At 34.0% G+C, this 14,527-nt stretch overlaps 1 protein-coding gene across 1 annotated transcript in view; it reads left to right on the top strand.

Moving 5' to 3' along the window:
- Positions 1-296: 296 nt before the first annotated feature.
- LOC132544732 (kelch-like protein 5) overlaps positions 297-14,527 on the top strand; it is a 70,548-nt gene continuing 56,317 nt past the window's right edge. The window contains exon 1 of the mRNA XM_060208379.1: positions 297-412. Coding sequence (XP_060064362.1) covers positions 297-412 — 116 coding nt within the window. The remainder of the gene's footprint in view (positions 413-14,527) is intronic.

The following is a 14,527-nucleotide window of genomic DNA, read 5'->3' as shown; positions in this document are numbered from 1 at the left end:
CAGTTTATCAATAATAACCTTGCTACTTAGAAAGAATTTTCTTTACATCTTGTGTGTATTTAGCAATCTGCTCTGATGCTGACTAAAGTGTGTTTGGATTTTGAAGTTTGACCTACATCAGTAAGTTTGAATTCCCAGACTCTGTTAATGTGGATTTAACAGTATTTGGGCCCCTGGAGTCTGGTGTGAATGTCTTCAAGCTTTGCACTGTGTCGTGGATACTGTGAATATCTTGTGGGTTTGATAGACAACAGGGGATAAGGGTGTAACAACAGGTACCCTCCACCCTGAGGACAATGGCTGAGTATAGACGTCTATGGGAAGACCCAATAGGGACAGTCAGTGTCCCTTTGTATAATCGTATGAACTTCTCAACGGTGCCGAGGAAATCATCAGTCAACAAAAAGTCATGGTAAGCTTGTTTCTACAGTATAATAAATTGTACCTAAATTTCTAAAAGAAAGAAAAAGAGAACAGAAATGCATCTTTTGTCATGTAACTTAGAAATGAAAATTCATGGTCAACACGTCTTCTAAAATGTCCCATCCTCCATCCAAGATTAGAACTGGACTATACATTATTACTATTCGTGTTGTCATCTTATTATCCTAAGGAAAATAATACCACAAATTTGACCTATGAACTGTAAATGTGATTTTTAGCTGGGAAGTGATAGAAAGATTTAATCAATTACATGTACATTATATACAGGTATTAAACTGGTGTTATAAGGAAAACACCTACAGCTAAGTCCAATTTATTGTCACAATTGTCACCATATCACAGCAAGCAACACTTTCATACAGTCATATGTTTATATGATTGTCACCATATCACAGCAAGCAACACTTTCACACAGTCATATGTTTATACAATTGTCACCAAATCACAGCAAGCAACACTTTCATACAGTCATATGTTTATATGATTGTCACCATATCACAGCAAGCAACACTTTCACACAGTCATATGTTTATATGATTGTCACCAAATCACAGCAAGCAACACTTTCAAACAGTCATATGTTTATACAATTGTCACCATATCACAGCGAGCAACACTTTCATACAGTCATATGTTTATATAATTGTCGCCAAATCACTGTAAACAACACTTTCATACAGTCATATGTTTATATGATTGTCACCATATCACAGCAAGCAACACTTTCACACAGTCATATGTTTATATGATTGTCACCATATCACAGCGAGCAACACTTTCATACAGTCATATGTTTATACAATTGTCACCATATCACAGCAAGCAACACTTTCATACAGTCATATGTTTATATAATTGTCACCAAATCACTGTAAACAACACTTTCATACAGTCATATGTTTATACAATTGTCACCATATCACAGCGAGCAACACTTTCATACAGTCATATGTTTATACAATTGTCACCGTATCACAGCGAGCAACACTTTCAAACAGTCATATGTTTATACAATTGTCACCGTATCACAGCGAGCAACACTTTCAAACAGTCATATGTTTATATAATTGTCGCCAAATCACTGTAAACAACACTTTCATACAGTCATATGTTTATTCATCTACATTAGAAATATTGGTTTTTAAATTATGTTAGAACTTTATAGAATATAAAAGGATTTTTCTTTCATGAGGAAAAAACAGTCTTTAAGCAATTTTTCACAATAAACACTTTTTTTTACTGTAAAGTGAGACTTAAATTTGTTGATATATGTGATGTCAGGAGGAACACCATGTAAGTAATGGATGCTTCCTGAAAAGAATCAATGTGATGATATTGATTCTAAGGTCTTTTTTCAGTAAGTCAATATTCAGTTACCTCCTAAATTGAAGTTTTTCCCTGTCCATCCATTCTTCCTTATTGCATCTTTCTGACATAATTGATTTCATGTGTAAATAGATACTGTCCATTAAGTCTCTATAATTTTATATATGATTTTTCCTGATGTGTTCTCATTGTCATTAATATATCCTTCCTTCAATTTTCAATTTTCACAAAACTATTTTGGCACGCTATTAACATTCATGCACAAGTATATACCCCAGTAATTGACTTAAGATCTTATTGGGGTGATAAGTTAAATTTTTCTTGTAATCCTTGCAGTTGCCAGGCGACAAACTTTGAATTACATCCTGTCAATATGGGTGTTGATTATTTTCCCATGGAAACTGTATATAAACCATGCCTGATATCTTTACCTAGTGTGTTGGGAATCTTGTTAAAAAATCACAAGGAACATATTGAAGCACTTGTGTACAAGGCTGTAAGCAATTAGTGGTTTCAAGTAGCATGGTCCCAGTATTGGTGAGGACAAGCTGGACTTAGATTGGCTTTGTAGAACTAGCATCATTACCAAAGAATTGGGAGAGGAAATTGCTCACATTTAGGTGTAAAGTGAGGTTTTAGGTACTTTCATGTTTGATAGTGAGCAAAGGTTTTTTTGTAACTCAATTGGTCGTTTCTGAGAATTTTTACATAATACAGATTTTTGTGTACTTTACACATTCATGATATTTTTGTTTCAGCTTTCCCATCAGTAAATGAGAAACGTAAAGATAGCCAAATGTCTCAAATCTGCAAATATAGAGTTATGTCGCACAGTGATATGAAACATTGAGAAAGACAAATGTCTCAAATCTGCAAATATAGAGTTATGTCGCACAGCGATATGAAACACTGAGAAAGACAAATGTCTCTGATCTGCAAATATAGAATTATGTCGCACAGTGATATGAAACATTGAGAAAGCCAAATGTCTCAAATCTGCAAATATAGAGTTATGTCGCACAGTGATATGAAACATTGAGAAAGACAAATGTCTCAAATCTGCAAATATAGAGTTATGTCGCACAAGTTATCTTAATTTGGATCTCTTGCAACAGTCTGAAATCCAAGTAAAATGCATCCCCTTATAAACCTGCTCTGTCAATCTGTAAACAAACAATATATTGCTACTTCATACCTACTTTCCATGTGTTAAAAACAAAAATATGTATATATACCTATAAATATCTATAGTACTAAGTACTTAAATTTTCTCTAATTGGTTCTCATAAGTATAACTTTGTCAAACATCTGATTCAAGACTTATTTGATCCTGAGGAGAGGATACATGTCTTGGAATATAAATATCATGGTCTGTCAGACTTTTATTAGTGGTATGAATACTTGTGTTAACAAGAGGTCCCACAATCAGGAAAAGATAACTCTGTAATAAACTGAAATGTCATTAATGTTGTGTGAAGTATGTCTAATCTTCCAACTTTTCACAATCTCACATGTTGCAAATACTACATGACATCTGCAATCTCTGACATTTTTATAGATCGTGGTGAAATAAGTTAGATATTCTTTCGATAAAATACACAAATACGAACATTTTCTCTAATTGAAAAATCGTGTAAGAGGGTAATACTAATCTAATGTCAACGCTGTAGTAATAAAATTATCTTAATCAAAGGCAAATAGATCAGTTTTTTTCTAAATAAACAAAGTCAATGAAAAATCACATAATTCTGATTTCCTTCAATCACTCTTGTACACAAATGGTTGGAAGTTCTTGGAATATCTGATAAATACAGACAGCTAGGTTACCATGGCAACAACATGTCCTCCATTTTGCCTTTGGAAAGTCGGCCACAGCCATATCATGTTTCATTAGGTACCATTTGTTTCCTTGTCAATAATCTTACAGATGATCTCTACATCAGATTGGCTCAGATTTTCTTCACAATCAATAAGTAGATCGATAATTGCAGGAGAGAGAGAAAAAAAGAGATGATTCTCTTGCTTGGATAAAAAAAAAAAGTTATCATGAACAGACTGCAATTTTATCAAAAATCAATATCAACTTCATTGTGCACAATAAATGGTGGGAGATCTTTCATGCTAACAGCCTATTGGAGTAATGTCAGAGTGACATTAATTAACACACAGTACATGTATTTCCAAATGTCTCAATCCACTGTGGATGTGATGTTTAAAAAACAAACATGTAGGAATCATTTTGATTTACATCTTAATCAAGTGAGGCCTTATTGATTCACTACACTGAAAATAAATTGCAAACCTTGTTATGTCAAAATGGTTTGTACTTGATAAAAAGAAATACTGTGATTAATAGATGATTTTACAAATAGCTGAATTGATTTAGTTTGAGGCCGTAATCAGAAATTTCCAATATTCATTATTTGACAACATTACTTCCATACTGCATGAGCATGTAGCTATATCAGCAAATCCAATGTGTAATGTTTGTTCTTGTTTAATATAAAATTCTCTAGTTCATGTACCTAATTATACTTATATTTATAGTTCTATCAGTACAAAATCAAAACTCACAAATTAAATCATCTTATTCATGTTTAATGTTACATTGGCTTTGTCAGTACTGTGAACTGAAGTGCCAATTAAAATTTTAAGGATTTTAAAGTTCAGTCTAGCTTGTATTAAATAATCATTTAATCTACCTTGTATTAAATAATCATTTAGTCTAGGTGGTATTAAATAATCATTTAATCCTACTGGTATAAAACAATTATTTATGATTGTCAACCTGTCAGTGATATACCAGGTACAGATAACAATGCTGAATGTCAACCTGTCAGTGATATACCAGGTACAGATAACAATGCTGAATGTCAACCTGTCAGTGATATACCAGGTACAGATAACAATGCTGAATGTCAACCTGTCAGTGATATACCAGGTACAGATAACAATGCTGAATGTCAACCTGTCAGTGATATACCAGGTACAGATAACAATGCTGAATGTCAACCTGTCAGTGATATACCAGGTACAGATAACAATGCTGAATGTCAACCTGTCAGTGATATACCAGGTACAGATAACAATGCTGAATGTCAACCTGTCAGTGATATACCAGGTACAGATAACAATGCTGAATGTCAACCTGTCAGTGATATACCAGGTACAGATAACAATGCTGAATGTCAACCTGTCAGTGATATACCAGGTACAGATAACAATGCTGAATGTCAACCTGTCAGTGATATACCAGGTACAGATAACAATGCTGAATGTCAACCTGTCAGTGATATACCAGGTACAGATAACAATGCTGAATGGGTTACTTTTATAGTCCAATTTTCTTTTTTTTTTCTTTTTTATTTACTTGTTTTTCAGTTCAACTTTTATCATCTAATAACTTTATGAAAACATAATATGGATATTCGAAGTAACTTTTATTCTTAACAAATAATATTGTTTCTACATGTTACACTAACTTGGACATTTACTTGAAAAATACAAACATAAATGTTCAGAGCACTTTTTCACACTTCTAAAACCAAAAATGTTAAAAGCGAAAATTTAAGAAAAAAATGTTTAAGCCACTCAGAAGCATGATTATTTAAAAAAAATGTATTCCATATATTAACGATGAAGGTTTTTTACATACAGATGTTGACTTACCAAACCATGAAAAAAAGTGTTGAGAAATTATTGAAAGACTTTGAGACAATCACTGAAAGTGCTTACTTTATGTAACATTTGATTAAATTAGGAGAATATCAGTGTGTGACAATTTGCTTTAAAAAGAATGGCAGAATTCTTATTGCAGAAACATATTGCTACCTCCTGGGTAAAAAGGCAGTTGATCCCATATGTATACTGCAATATGATTGTGTTGTCAGTCCTAACAGGTCTTTATGCTACATGGCTGGCTTCCTGAGCTGGCGAATTGTGTGGTTAATTGGTCTGTGTTTTCTCCAAGTGGATACAGGTGTCTGTCTGTATCTCAAATACCCAGGTCTGTTAGCAAAATAATAAGATTTTAAAGGCCAATTTGGTATTCTTGAATGAACGTAAATTTTTATTTTCTGTACTTATTAATTAAACAAAGTGTATTATATAGGTTTTCTTTTTATCTTTGAAATGAGGTGTGTATACAGAAGTATGCAGCTTGTTATTATTGGTGTCACCAACATCTAGCTATGTATAAAACTGGCTCAAGCCCCCAAGAAACCTAATGTGAAGGGCCACATTGAAGGAAAAAGATCTTATGATAAATTATGTTGTATTTTTTTTATAGTTATTACATCTAAATGTATTTACAGGATGCCTGTGTTATGTTTGAACATAATCATGACAATATCAAATAAAAAAATTCATTTTGAAATTTCTAAACATCAGTCAAAAGAAATATCAGATGTTACATATTTTTCACCACTTTAGCAGGGTAATGACATGGCTGACCTAAGAAAATCAGATGAGTTGGTGACATTGTAATCTGTAAGTCCTTCCATATCAATCAATGCTAGGTGCCATTGTCCTGTGACTTAGGGGATGAAATGTTGCCCCTTAAGGAATATTGCAGAATAGATACAGCATGAAGTATAAACCATTGATATAGCCTGATACTGATTAGCATAATAATTGGTGTTATAATAATAATCTTATAATTTTTTTTGGAAATAAAGAAATGATGAATTTTCACATTCAACAATAATTGCTTTATAAATGAAATACAGAAACTGTCCTTAATACAGTTGTAGTCTGTGTAATACCATCAGTGTGAAAACAAAGGTAGTAAGATCTAAAATATGTATGTTTATAGAATTCTTTGGTAAGTTATATATCAAAACTGTTCCACAATTTTTGTAAATTCCATACACTGTAAATGCAGTTACAGTGTGCACTCAGGTATGGTGATCACTCAGGTAAAATGAGGCACTCAGGTACAGTGTGCACTCAGGTATGGTGATCACTCAGGTAAAGTGAGCACTCAGGTACAATGAGCACTCAGGTACAGTGTGCAATCAGGTATGGTGATCACTCAGGTAAAATGAGGCACTCAGGTACAGTGTGCACTCAGGTATGGTGATCACTCAGGTAAAGTGAGCACTCAGGTACAATGAGCACTCGGGTACAGTGTGCAATCAGGTATGGTGATCACTCAGGTAAAATGAGGCACTCAGGTACAGTGTGCACTCAGGTACAGTGAGCACTCAGATATAATGAGCACTCGGGTATAGTGAGGACTCACGTATAGTGTGCACTCGGGTATAGTAAATCATCAGGTATAATGAGCTCTTGGGCATAATGAGCACTCAGGTATAGTGTGCACCCAGGTATAGTGCACAGGTATTTTTTAGGGCCAGATTTATAACAAAAGAATATATGTATTTTGATTACCGCTTACTACAGTGCAACAATTGATGTTTTGATCCATCGATAATTAGGAAACCACAATGAGCATGACCCAAATACTTTACCTTAATTACCTTATGCCAACAAATTCACACAAGTGCCAGACTTAACAAGCATGGAAGTCTAGGCTTATTGGATAATTAACAGTTATTAACAGGTAACATGGTCTCTCAAGGCAGGTTTAAACTGATTATCTCTTTATACTGATTAAGGCTTCAGTTTCATGGTCATTGTGGACAGGGGAAACTGATTATCTTACACTGATAAATACTGAACAGAGCTGACACTGAAGGCAGAATAAAATTGACGTAGATTAAAGCTTGGGTCTGACTCATCTCATTTTAGATCGAGGAAAATTGATAATCTTTTTGTGAAATAGATTAAGGTTCAGGTCTGGGTCCTTGTCTCAGTTAATGCAGAATGAAATTGATTATTTCATGAAGAAAATGATGAGATTGATATATCAAATTGAAATGACTTTTAGTTTTTGCAATTAAAATGGAATCAGATTTTGTCATGTCACCCAGGAAGTCATGTTGTCTCCATAATCTATTGTCTCAGGTGTTATATCATACCCAATATCACCTGCGTATGTATGATGTCACTTCATCACCATTACATGGCTTCACAGTGCGTCATTTATTTACTGATAACTTGGCCATCGTGTGATAAATATATACCCCCTGTTGATACAGATTCAAATGGTAAAACAGATGGTTTTTCCAGTAGAGATATCTATAGATACTGAAGCGATGGCTTCTCAAAGCAGGAGTAAAATGTAATGAAACTCTCCATACACAAATGTTTGGAGCTTCACCTGTTTCTGTCACTTAGCTACATCTGGGAAAATACTAGTTAATAAATAAGTAAAGGTTTGACTGCACATCACAGCCGCGATTCTTAGAGTCAGTCCAAATTATATTTTGTCATGGTAAAAGATGCATACACTGTCTGTGTACCTGGCACTATCTTTACTGTTAGCAGTTATGGCTTCTTAGGGGTATAAAATAATGGCATCCTGCCAGGATTTTTATTAAATGTAAATTTGAATCATCAAATTTCAAATACTGTGGTTTATATTGTTGTATGATGTGAGATTAGAGTATTAGTCACTGGCAGTTAGCAACAGCAGCAAGATAAAAGTTAAAAATTCTATCTCTGTTGGATGGAAAATTTTACATTTAAAACTTTATGTATTGTTTTTACAATTTTAAATTTCATTAAAATCTAAAATCCTAATTTGCTAAAGCTATTATTGTAGCCATGCACCATTTTGAATTAACACCTTTCAATGATGCCAATTCTAAACTTAAAATCTAATCATTTCTGAAAACATCAAATTGAGGTTCTGGGAGAGAAAAAGATATGAAGCATGCCAGATTGTAATGTTCTTGAACTTATTTTTGATAGAACATGTAGATGTTTGGGACATTACTTCCTGCCATTTTCAAACATAGGCGATTGTGAGATTGTTTAAGATGTATGTACAAAGATAATTGCTTTTCTTAACAGTCTCCCCTCTTCCCCCTTCCCTTTTTTCCATAATATTCAATCATCTTCCAATATATTACAATCCGTTATTGTTTTTGAGAGACTTTTTCTTCATGGATGCAACTTCGTCCTTGGTTTGGTAATAGATGAAAAACCCTGTGGTGGATTTAAAATATGGAAAGTTTAGAAAGGAAAGGGTTGATATAAGAAAAATATGTGTAATCTTAAAAATATTAAGCAGAATAGCCTGGATATCAAACAGACTATGAACTAAATGGATTGTGTTGATGGAAATTGTTTGATATTATGTCTGATTTGTAAGTTAGAATCACTTCACATTACATTTATTGTTCAGAGTTGGTCTTTTTCTCAAATGAAAAGAAATTTTTCACAGACACATTGATATGTAGGAAGGTAAGGTGACAGGGGATATGTTTAACACCTTCTGCAGTGAGCAGAAAAACTCTGGTTCCATGGAGTACATGGTTACAAGACTGTTTGCTACATAGAGGTGACTCACCCTTATATATATATATATATATATATAGTGCAACACAGATCTTGATTTCATCAAAGCCGACATATGCGCTCTGGTAATGAAAATGTATTTACTTGGAAGTGTGTTACATTATGCTTGAAGAAAACCATTTTCCTTGTGACCTAGTGTTGGATTTGTAGACACTTCGGCGCAGAGCATGAAAAATAACAGAAACTCTCTCAGGCTACATCACCGTAACATTTATTGCAGATACAAATCTTATGGTTGTAATTCAATTCAACATAAAATAATTAAGGATGATATCTCCTGAAAAAAGAAACTTGAAAAGCTCTGTGATTGGAATTACGTTAAGACTTTCATTGTTGTTGACTAACTGTTTGCCTGGGGTGAAATTTTCTCTGATTAACAATGCTGTCTGGAACTTGATTTTAACTATCATTACACATCTATGATCTCATCATAACATGACATCACTGTTGTCATGAGATCATTATTGTAAAAACAGAAACTCATCGCTAGTCAGGGTGATCAAACATGAATTTTTAGTAACCCATTCTGTCAGTAACCCATGTTGTCAGTAACCCAGACTTTAGCAGTTTTGTTCTGTTTCTACTGGGCTGACCACACATTAATTTTCAGTAACCCATGTTGTCAGTAAAGCATGTTGTTGGTAACCCATGTTGTCAGTAACCCAGGGTTTAGCAGGTTTGTTCTGTTTGTACTGAAGTGATCACACATTGATTGTTGGTAACTCATGTTGTCAGTAACCCAGAGTTTAGCAGGTTTGTTCTGTTTGAACTGAAGTGACCACACATTGATTGTCAGTCATAAGTTTCATTCAATACGTCTCTAGGGATACGAGTTGCTGATTATGTTGATAAAGGCTTATTATTTGTCCAAAACTTGGAAATAAAGGGATTGCAAAACAGTCTTAATAGAATTGATATAATAGCTTTTTATACCAATAGGAAAATAAAACCATGAAAGTCACCAAAGATTTGACAATCATTCACTCATTAACCTTGTATAGTCTACTTCATAAGACAACAGAGATACACCAATAGTTCACCCTTTAAACCTTGGATACAGCAATTGTTCACCCATTAAACCTTGGTTAAAGCTATTGTTCACCCATTAAACCTTGGATACAGCAATTGTTCTCCCATTAAACCTTGGTTACAGCTATTGTTCATCCATTTAACCTATGGTACAGCAATTGTTCACCCATTACACCTAGGATACAACAATTGAACACTCATTAAACCTTGGATACAGCAATTGTTCATTCACTAAACCTTGGATACATCAATTGTTCACCCATTGGACCTTGGTTACAGCAATTGTTCACCCTTTAAATCATGGATACATCAATTGTTCATCCATTTAACCTATGGTACAGCAATTGATCACCCATTAAACCTTGGTTACAGCAATTCATCACCCATTAAACCTTGGTTACAGCAATTGATCACTCATTGAACCTTGGATACAGCAATTGTTCACCTATTAAACCTAGGATACAGCAATTGTTCACCCATTAAACCTTGGATATGGTAATTGTTCACTCATTTAACCTTGATGCAGAAGGTCTTGCATGTTTTATAAGACAGTACTGACACAGCAGTCATTCACCTACAGCTAGATATAGTTTAATCTGTATAATGAGGCTTGTAATCTTATACAGAAGGTGTCAAATATAAGTCAGCTAAGGTCAAATGCTTTTAGTTGTTGTCAATAGAGACTTGTGTTTTCAATCAATATAAGTCTGAACTAGAATTTCATGAAAAGTTTTGCATTAAATTTTAAGTGTTCTTTTTTATTCATGACTTTTGTGCATATAAAGCAATAATTGATGGAAATAAAAATATTTAAGTTATTGATATCTCAAAGTCATTCACTCTCTTTGGGATATCGATGTTTTTCACTTTGATGCATTGTTCATTTCTAGAAATGTATGCTCATTAGTTTCACCTACAATACACATACATCTTCTGTAATATCTACAAACATATTTTATGTTACTGAAAAATGCAAATATTGCATTAACTTTCATGCTATACATCATCCCAATCAACATGGGAGGTTTGAGTGTTAGGGTTGGCTATCATCCATCCAAGACGTTTTCAAAACTTCTCATCAGACAACAATAGCCTGATGACCTGTCCATTGGCACACTTCCATCACACAGTGTTTAGTAGTTGGTAATTTACCTATCTTTCTCTAGTCATGACAGAAGCAAATTCCAAGTTGACTGCCAAAGATTCCGCTGGCAGAAGACTCCACAATATACTGTACCTCACCCTGGATGGGGTCTGATAGCCAATACTGATTGATGGATTGATTGATTTATTTGGTCTTAGTGAGGGTTTACAAGGAGATCAGATGTGAAGCTAGGTCAATAGTGCAGTAGAGGGAATGAAGTTACTGTACTGGTTGGTTTTTTTGATAGTTCAAAGTTTTGTGGTTTTGCCAAATTCTGGTAGCAAAAATAAAGTATATTTTATGAAAGTCATAAAAAACACACACACAAAAAAAAACAAACAGACTATGAATAATTTTTTTATTGTAGTAATTCCATCCTTGATGATAGCTAAGTAACCATAACAACCATAATGTACCCTTTACTTCCTCCGTAAAGGTTTGCACACAGTCTGATTAAGTTCAGATATAAATTCACTTCAATACTCTCCATTTTCAGAATCCATAAGATACACTTGACTTAGTGTCAATGGGTTTTCCTTGGGTTCAGTCATGTCTTTTTAACTGATTCATGCGTTCTTACAGGTTTATTGCCATGGTACAAAAGGCTACACGAGACCAGAATCGCTAACAGAATGCGAAAAAGAATGATCTTATTAGGTGTCTTAAGGGTCACCTGGACATGACCTCTAAATCAAATTGTTTTTCCACAATGAATGAATTATTATTGAACCAGTGTAAATAAAAACTTTATTGCTTATACAACAAGTAAGTTTAACTTATATTAATCGCTCATATTAGCCTAAATATAAGGGCACAAGGGGTCTTCCTGAAACTTCACAACTTGACCCCCCAATGAACATAGCTTTCATAACCTGTGATGAAAAGAGACAGGTTTATCCAAAGACATAGAATTGTTTTTTGTCATTTCTACTAAAACTTCAATGATATTTTTAACATTAAGGAAATGAATCAGCCGTTTTCATTGTTTGGGAGTTCACTTTGTATAACATAAAGCATTGTCCAATTCATCAGTAAAAAGGATTTTTAAACAAAGCTTTTTTAAGAGTGAGAAAAATCAAGATCAGCTTTGTGTTTTATCTTTTGATTGTAAATTCTGTGAATTGAAACACTTTACAAATTGAAGTGCTATGGTTAAAGCTGAATTGAAGCTAACCTGATGCTGTGTTTGATGTGTGATAGACATGGAAAATATTCAATAAGCAAATAGAAAATATATTACTCAGAGGTCTGAGGATTCAATGTGATGGGTTTGATAACTTTTTTCTCTGTCATAATTTAATGATTACATGTGAGAACAGACATACCATTGTAAAACATCACAGACTTTAAATGAAACCAATCAATTTATTTCAAAGTAATTAAACAAAGTAAACAGCTACAGTTAACAGTTAAACTGTACTAAGCTGTGAGCTATAGTATAGGGTAGACTGGTGACACAGTGGAACCACACTCACCTTTCACCAAAGGGTCTAGAGTTTGATTCTCAGAATGGACATGAAAAGACAGATCTCTTGCTTGATTCCATCCGGACCAACAAGGGTGATTGATAGAAGCTTAAAGCGTGTTTTTGCAATTGTTGTAAAAAGAATATAGTTTATATTTCACAGGACAGGATAACAAGAGGCCCAAGGGGCCTGTAGACACTGCGTAGTATGAGTTAGTGACCTTTCTTTTTTGAACAAGTCTGACATTAGTTTTAACAAGCTAATGGCTGTAGGTGTTACGACACTAGCTTAAACAAGCCAATAGCTATAGGTGTCATCACACTTAGTGTTTCAGCTATTCTGAGAAATCTCTTGAGCATTTAACAATTTCAACCTTGAACGTTGGTCCAGGTAATTTCTTTTGCTCAAAAAGCCATGAAAAATGTGTGTCTTTAAAGACACTGATAATTGGTAGTCTTCACTCTTAGTGCACTTGAAATTTGGTAAGTGTATGTTTGTGTTTCCATGGTGATGGGAGGAGGGAGGCAGTTACAGGCTGTGAAAGTGTACCTCACCTTATCACCAACAGGTATCCTCATGTTGCCTGTGGTAAAATCCCCCATCACACCCTTATCTTGCTGACGTATCTATTTCACATGGCAAAGCTCAACTCTTTATCACAAAAATCCTGAAAATTTCAAGTTTCAATGACTCATGTCTTTCTGACTTAATCGTGTGATGTCTTGGTGCATTCTTGTCACTTGTCCATACAAGCAGCCATATTCAAAATTCAAATTCAGAAGACAAAAAAAAAAGAAATATATGTTGTGCAAAGTATGACAGATGACTGGTTTATTCTTTAAAGTGAACAAAAGGAAGAACATTTGTTTCCTCCTGACAGTGTGTTAAATATTGATGAAGCAGCAACGTGTTGATACAAAGCCTCATTACGACTGTATTACATGTTAAGGATGAAGATCGTCAGTGTGGGCACACACAGTTTTTATCACATCCCCAAAGGAACCGGAGGTTCTCAAGAGCCAAAACGGTTACATGATTCTAAAGATTCATCAATTTGATCAACAGCTTAATCGGTATTCTCTGAAGAATATTTGTATTGTCTGTAATCTGATTTTGGCTAGCTCTTGCATTATGTTACTGCTCACTCGTGAATTTTGTATTAAGTTTGGTTTTTAGAACACCAAGGCTTACGCTCTGACTGATATGATTGTAAATGATACTCCACTAGTCCTCAGTTGCATATTTTATGTCTGATGGCATTACTGACATTTTTCATGGGCACTCCAAACCTCAGCTACAGAAACAATACAAATATCATTTTGTATAATATAAAGGAGAATATTAATTTCATTTATCCCTATAAGCTGGAGCCAATGAGTTAGAACACTGAAAATCAGTATTTTTTCCCCTTGTTTTTTTTTTTAACTTCCAATCTTCTATCTTCCATCTGTCATCTTTCCTTTTTTCTTTTTTCTTTTTTTTTTTGATAGATGAAATCTTAACAGATAACTCCACCCTGTGCACATCTGAATATTTGGAGACATCCTTGATGAAATCACTACCCTCTAATATTGCACACCTTCTGTCACTACAGTTTATGAGAAATCATTCACTCAGGGTTATTTTTACCCTGGTATAATTGTCTTTTATTTTCCTGTATTTTGAATATCACCTGAAATACATAGATGTTTAC

The sequence above is a fragment of the Ylistrum balloti genome, unplaced genomic scaffold, assembly GCF_031769215.1.
Source record: "Ylistrum balloti isolate Yb309-2 unplaced genomic scaffold, AGI_CSIRO_Ybal_v1 Utg369808, whole genome shotgun sequence".
Lineage (NCBI taxonomy): Eukaryota > Metazoa > Mollusca > Bivalvia > Pectinida > Pectinidae > Ylistrum > Ylistrum balloti.
Note: the sequence above shows the minus strand (reverse complement) of the source record. Positions and strands in the feature narration are given on the sequence as shown.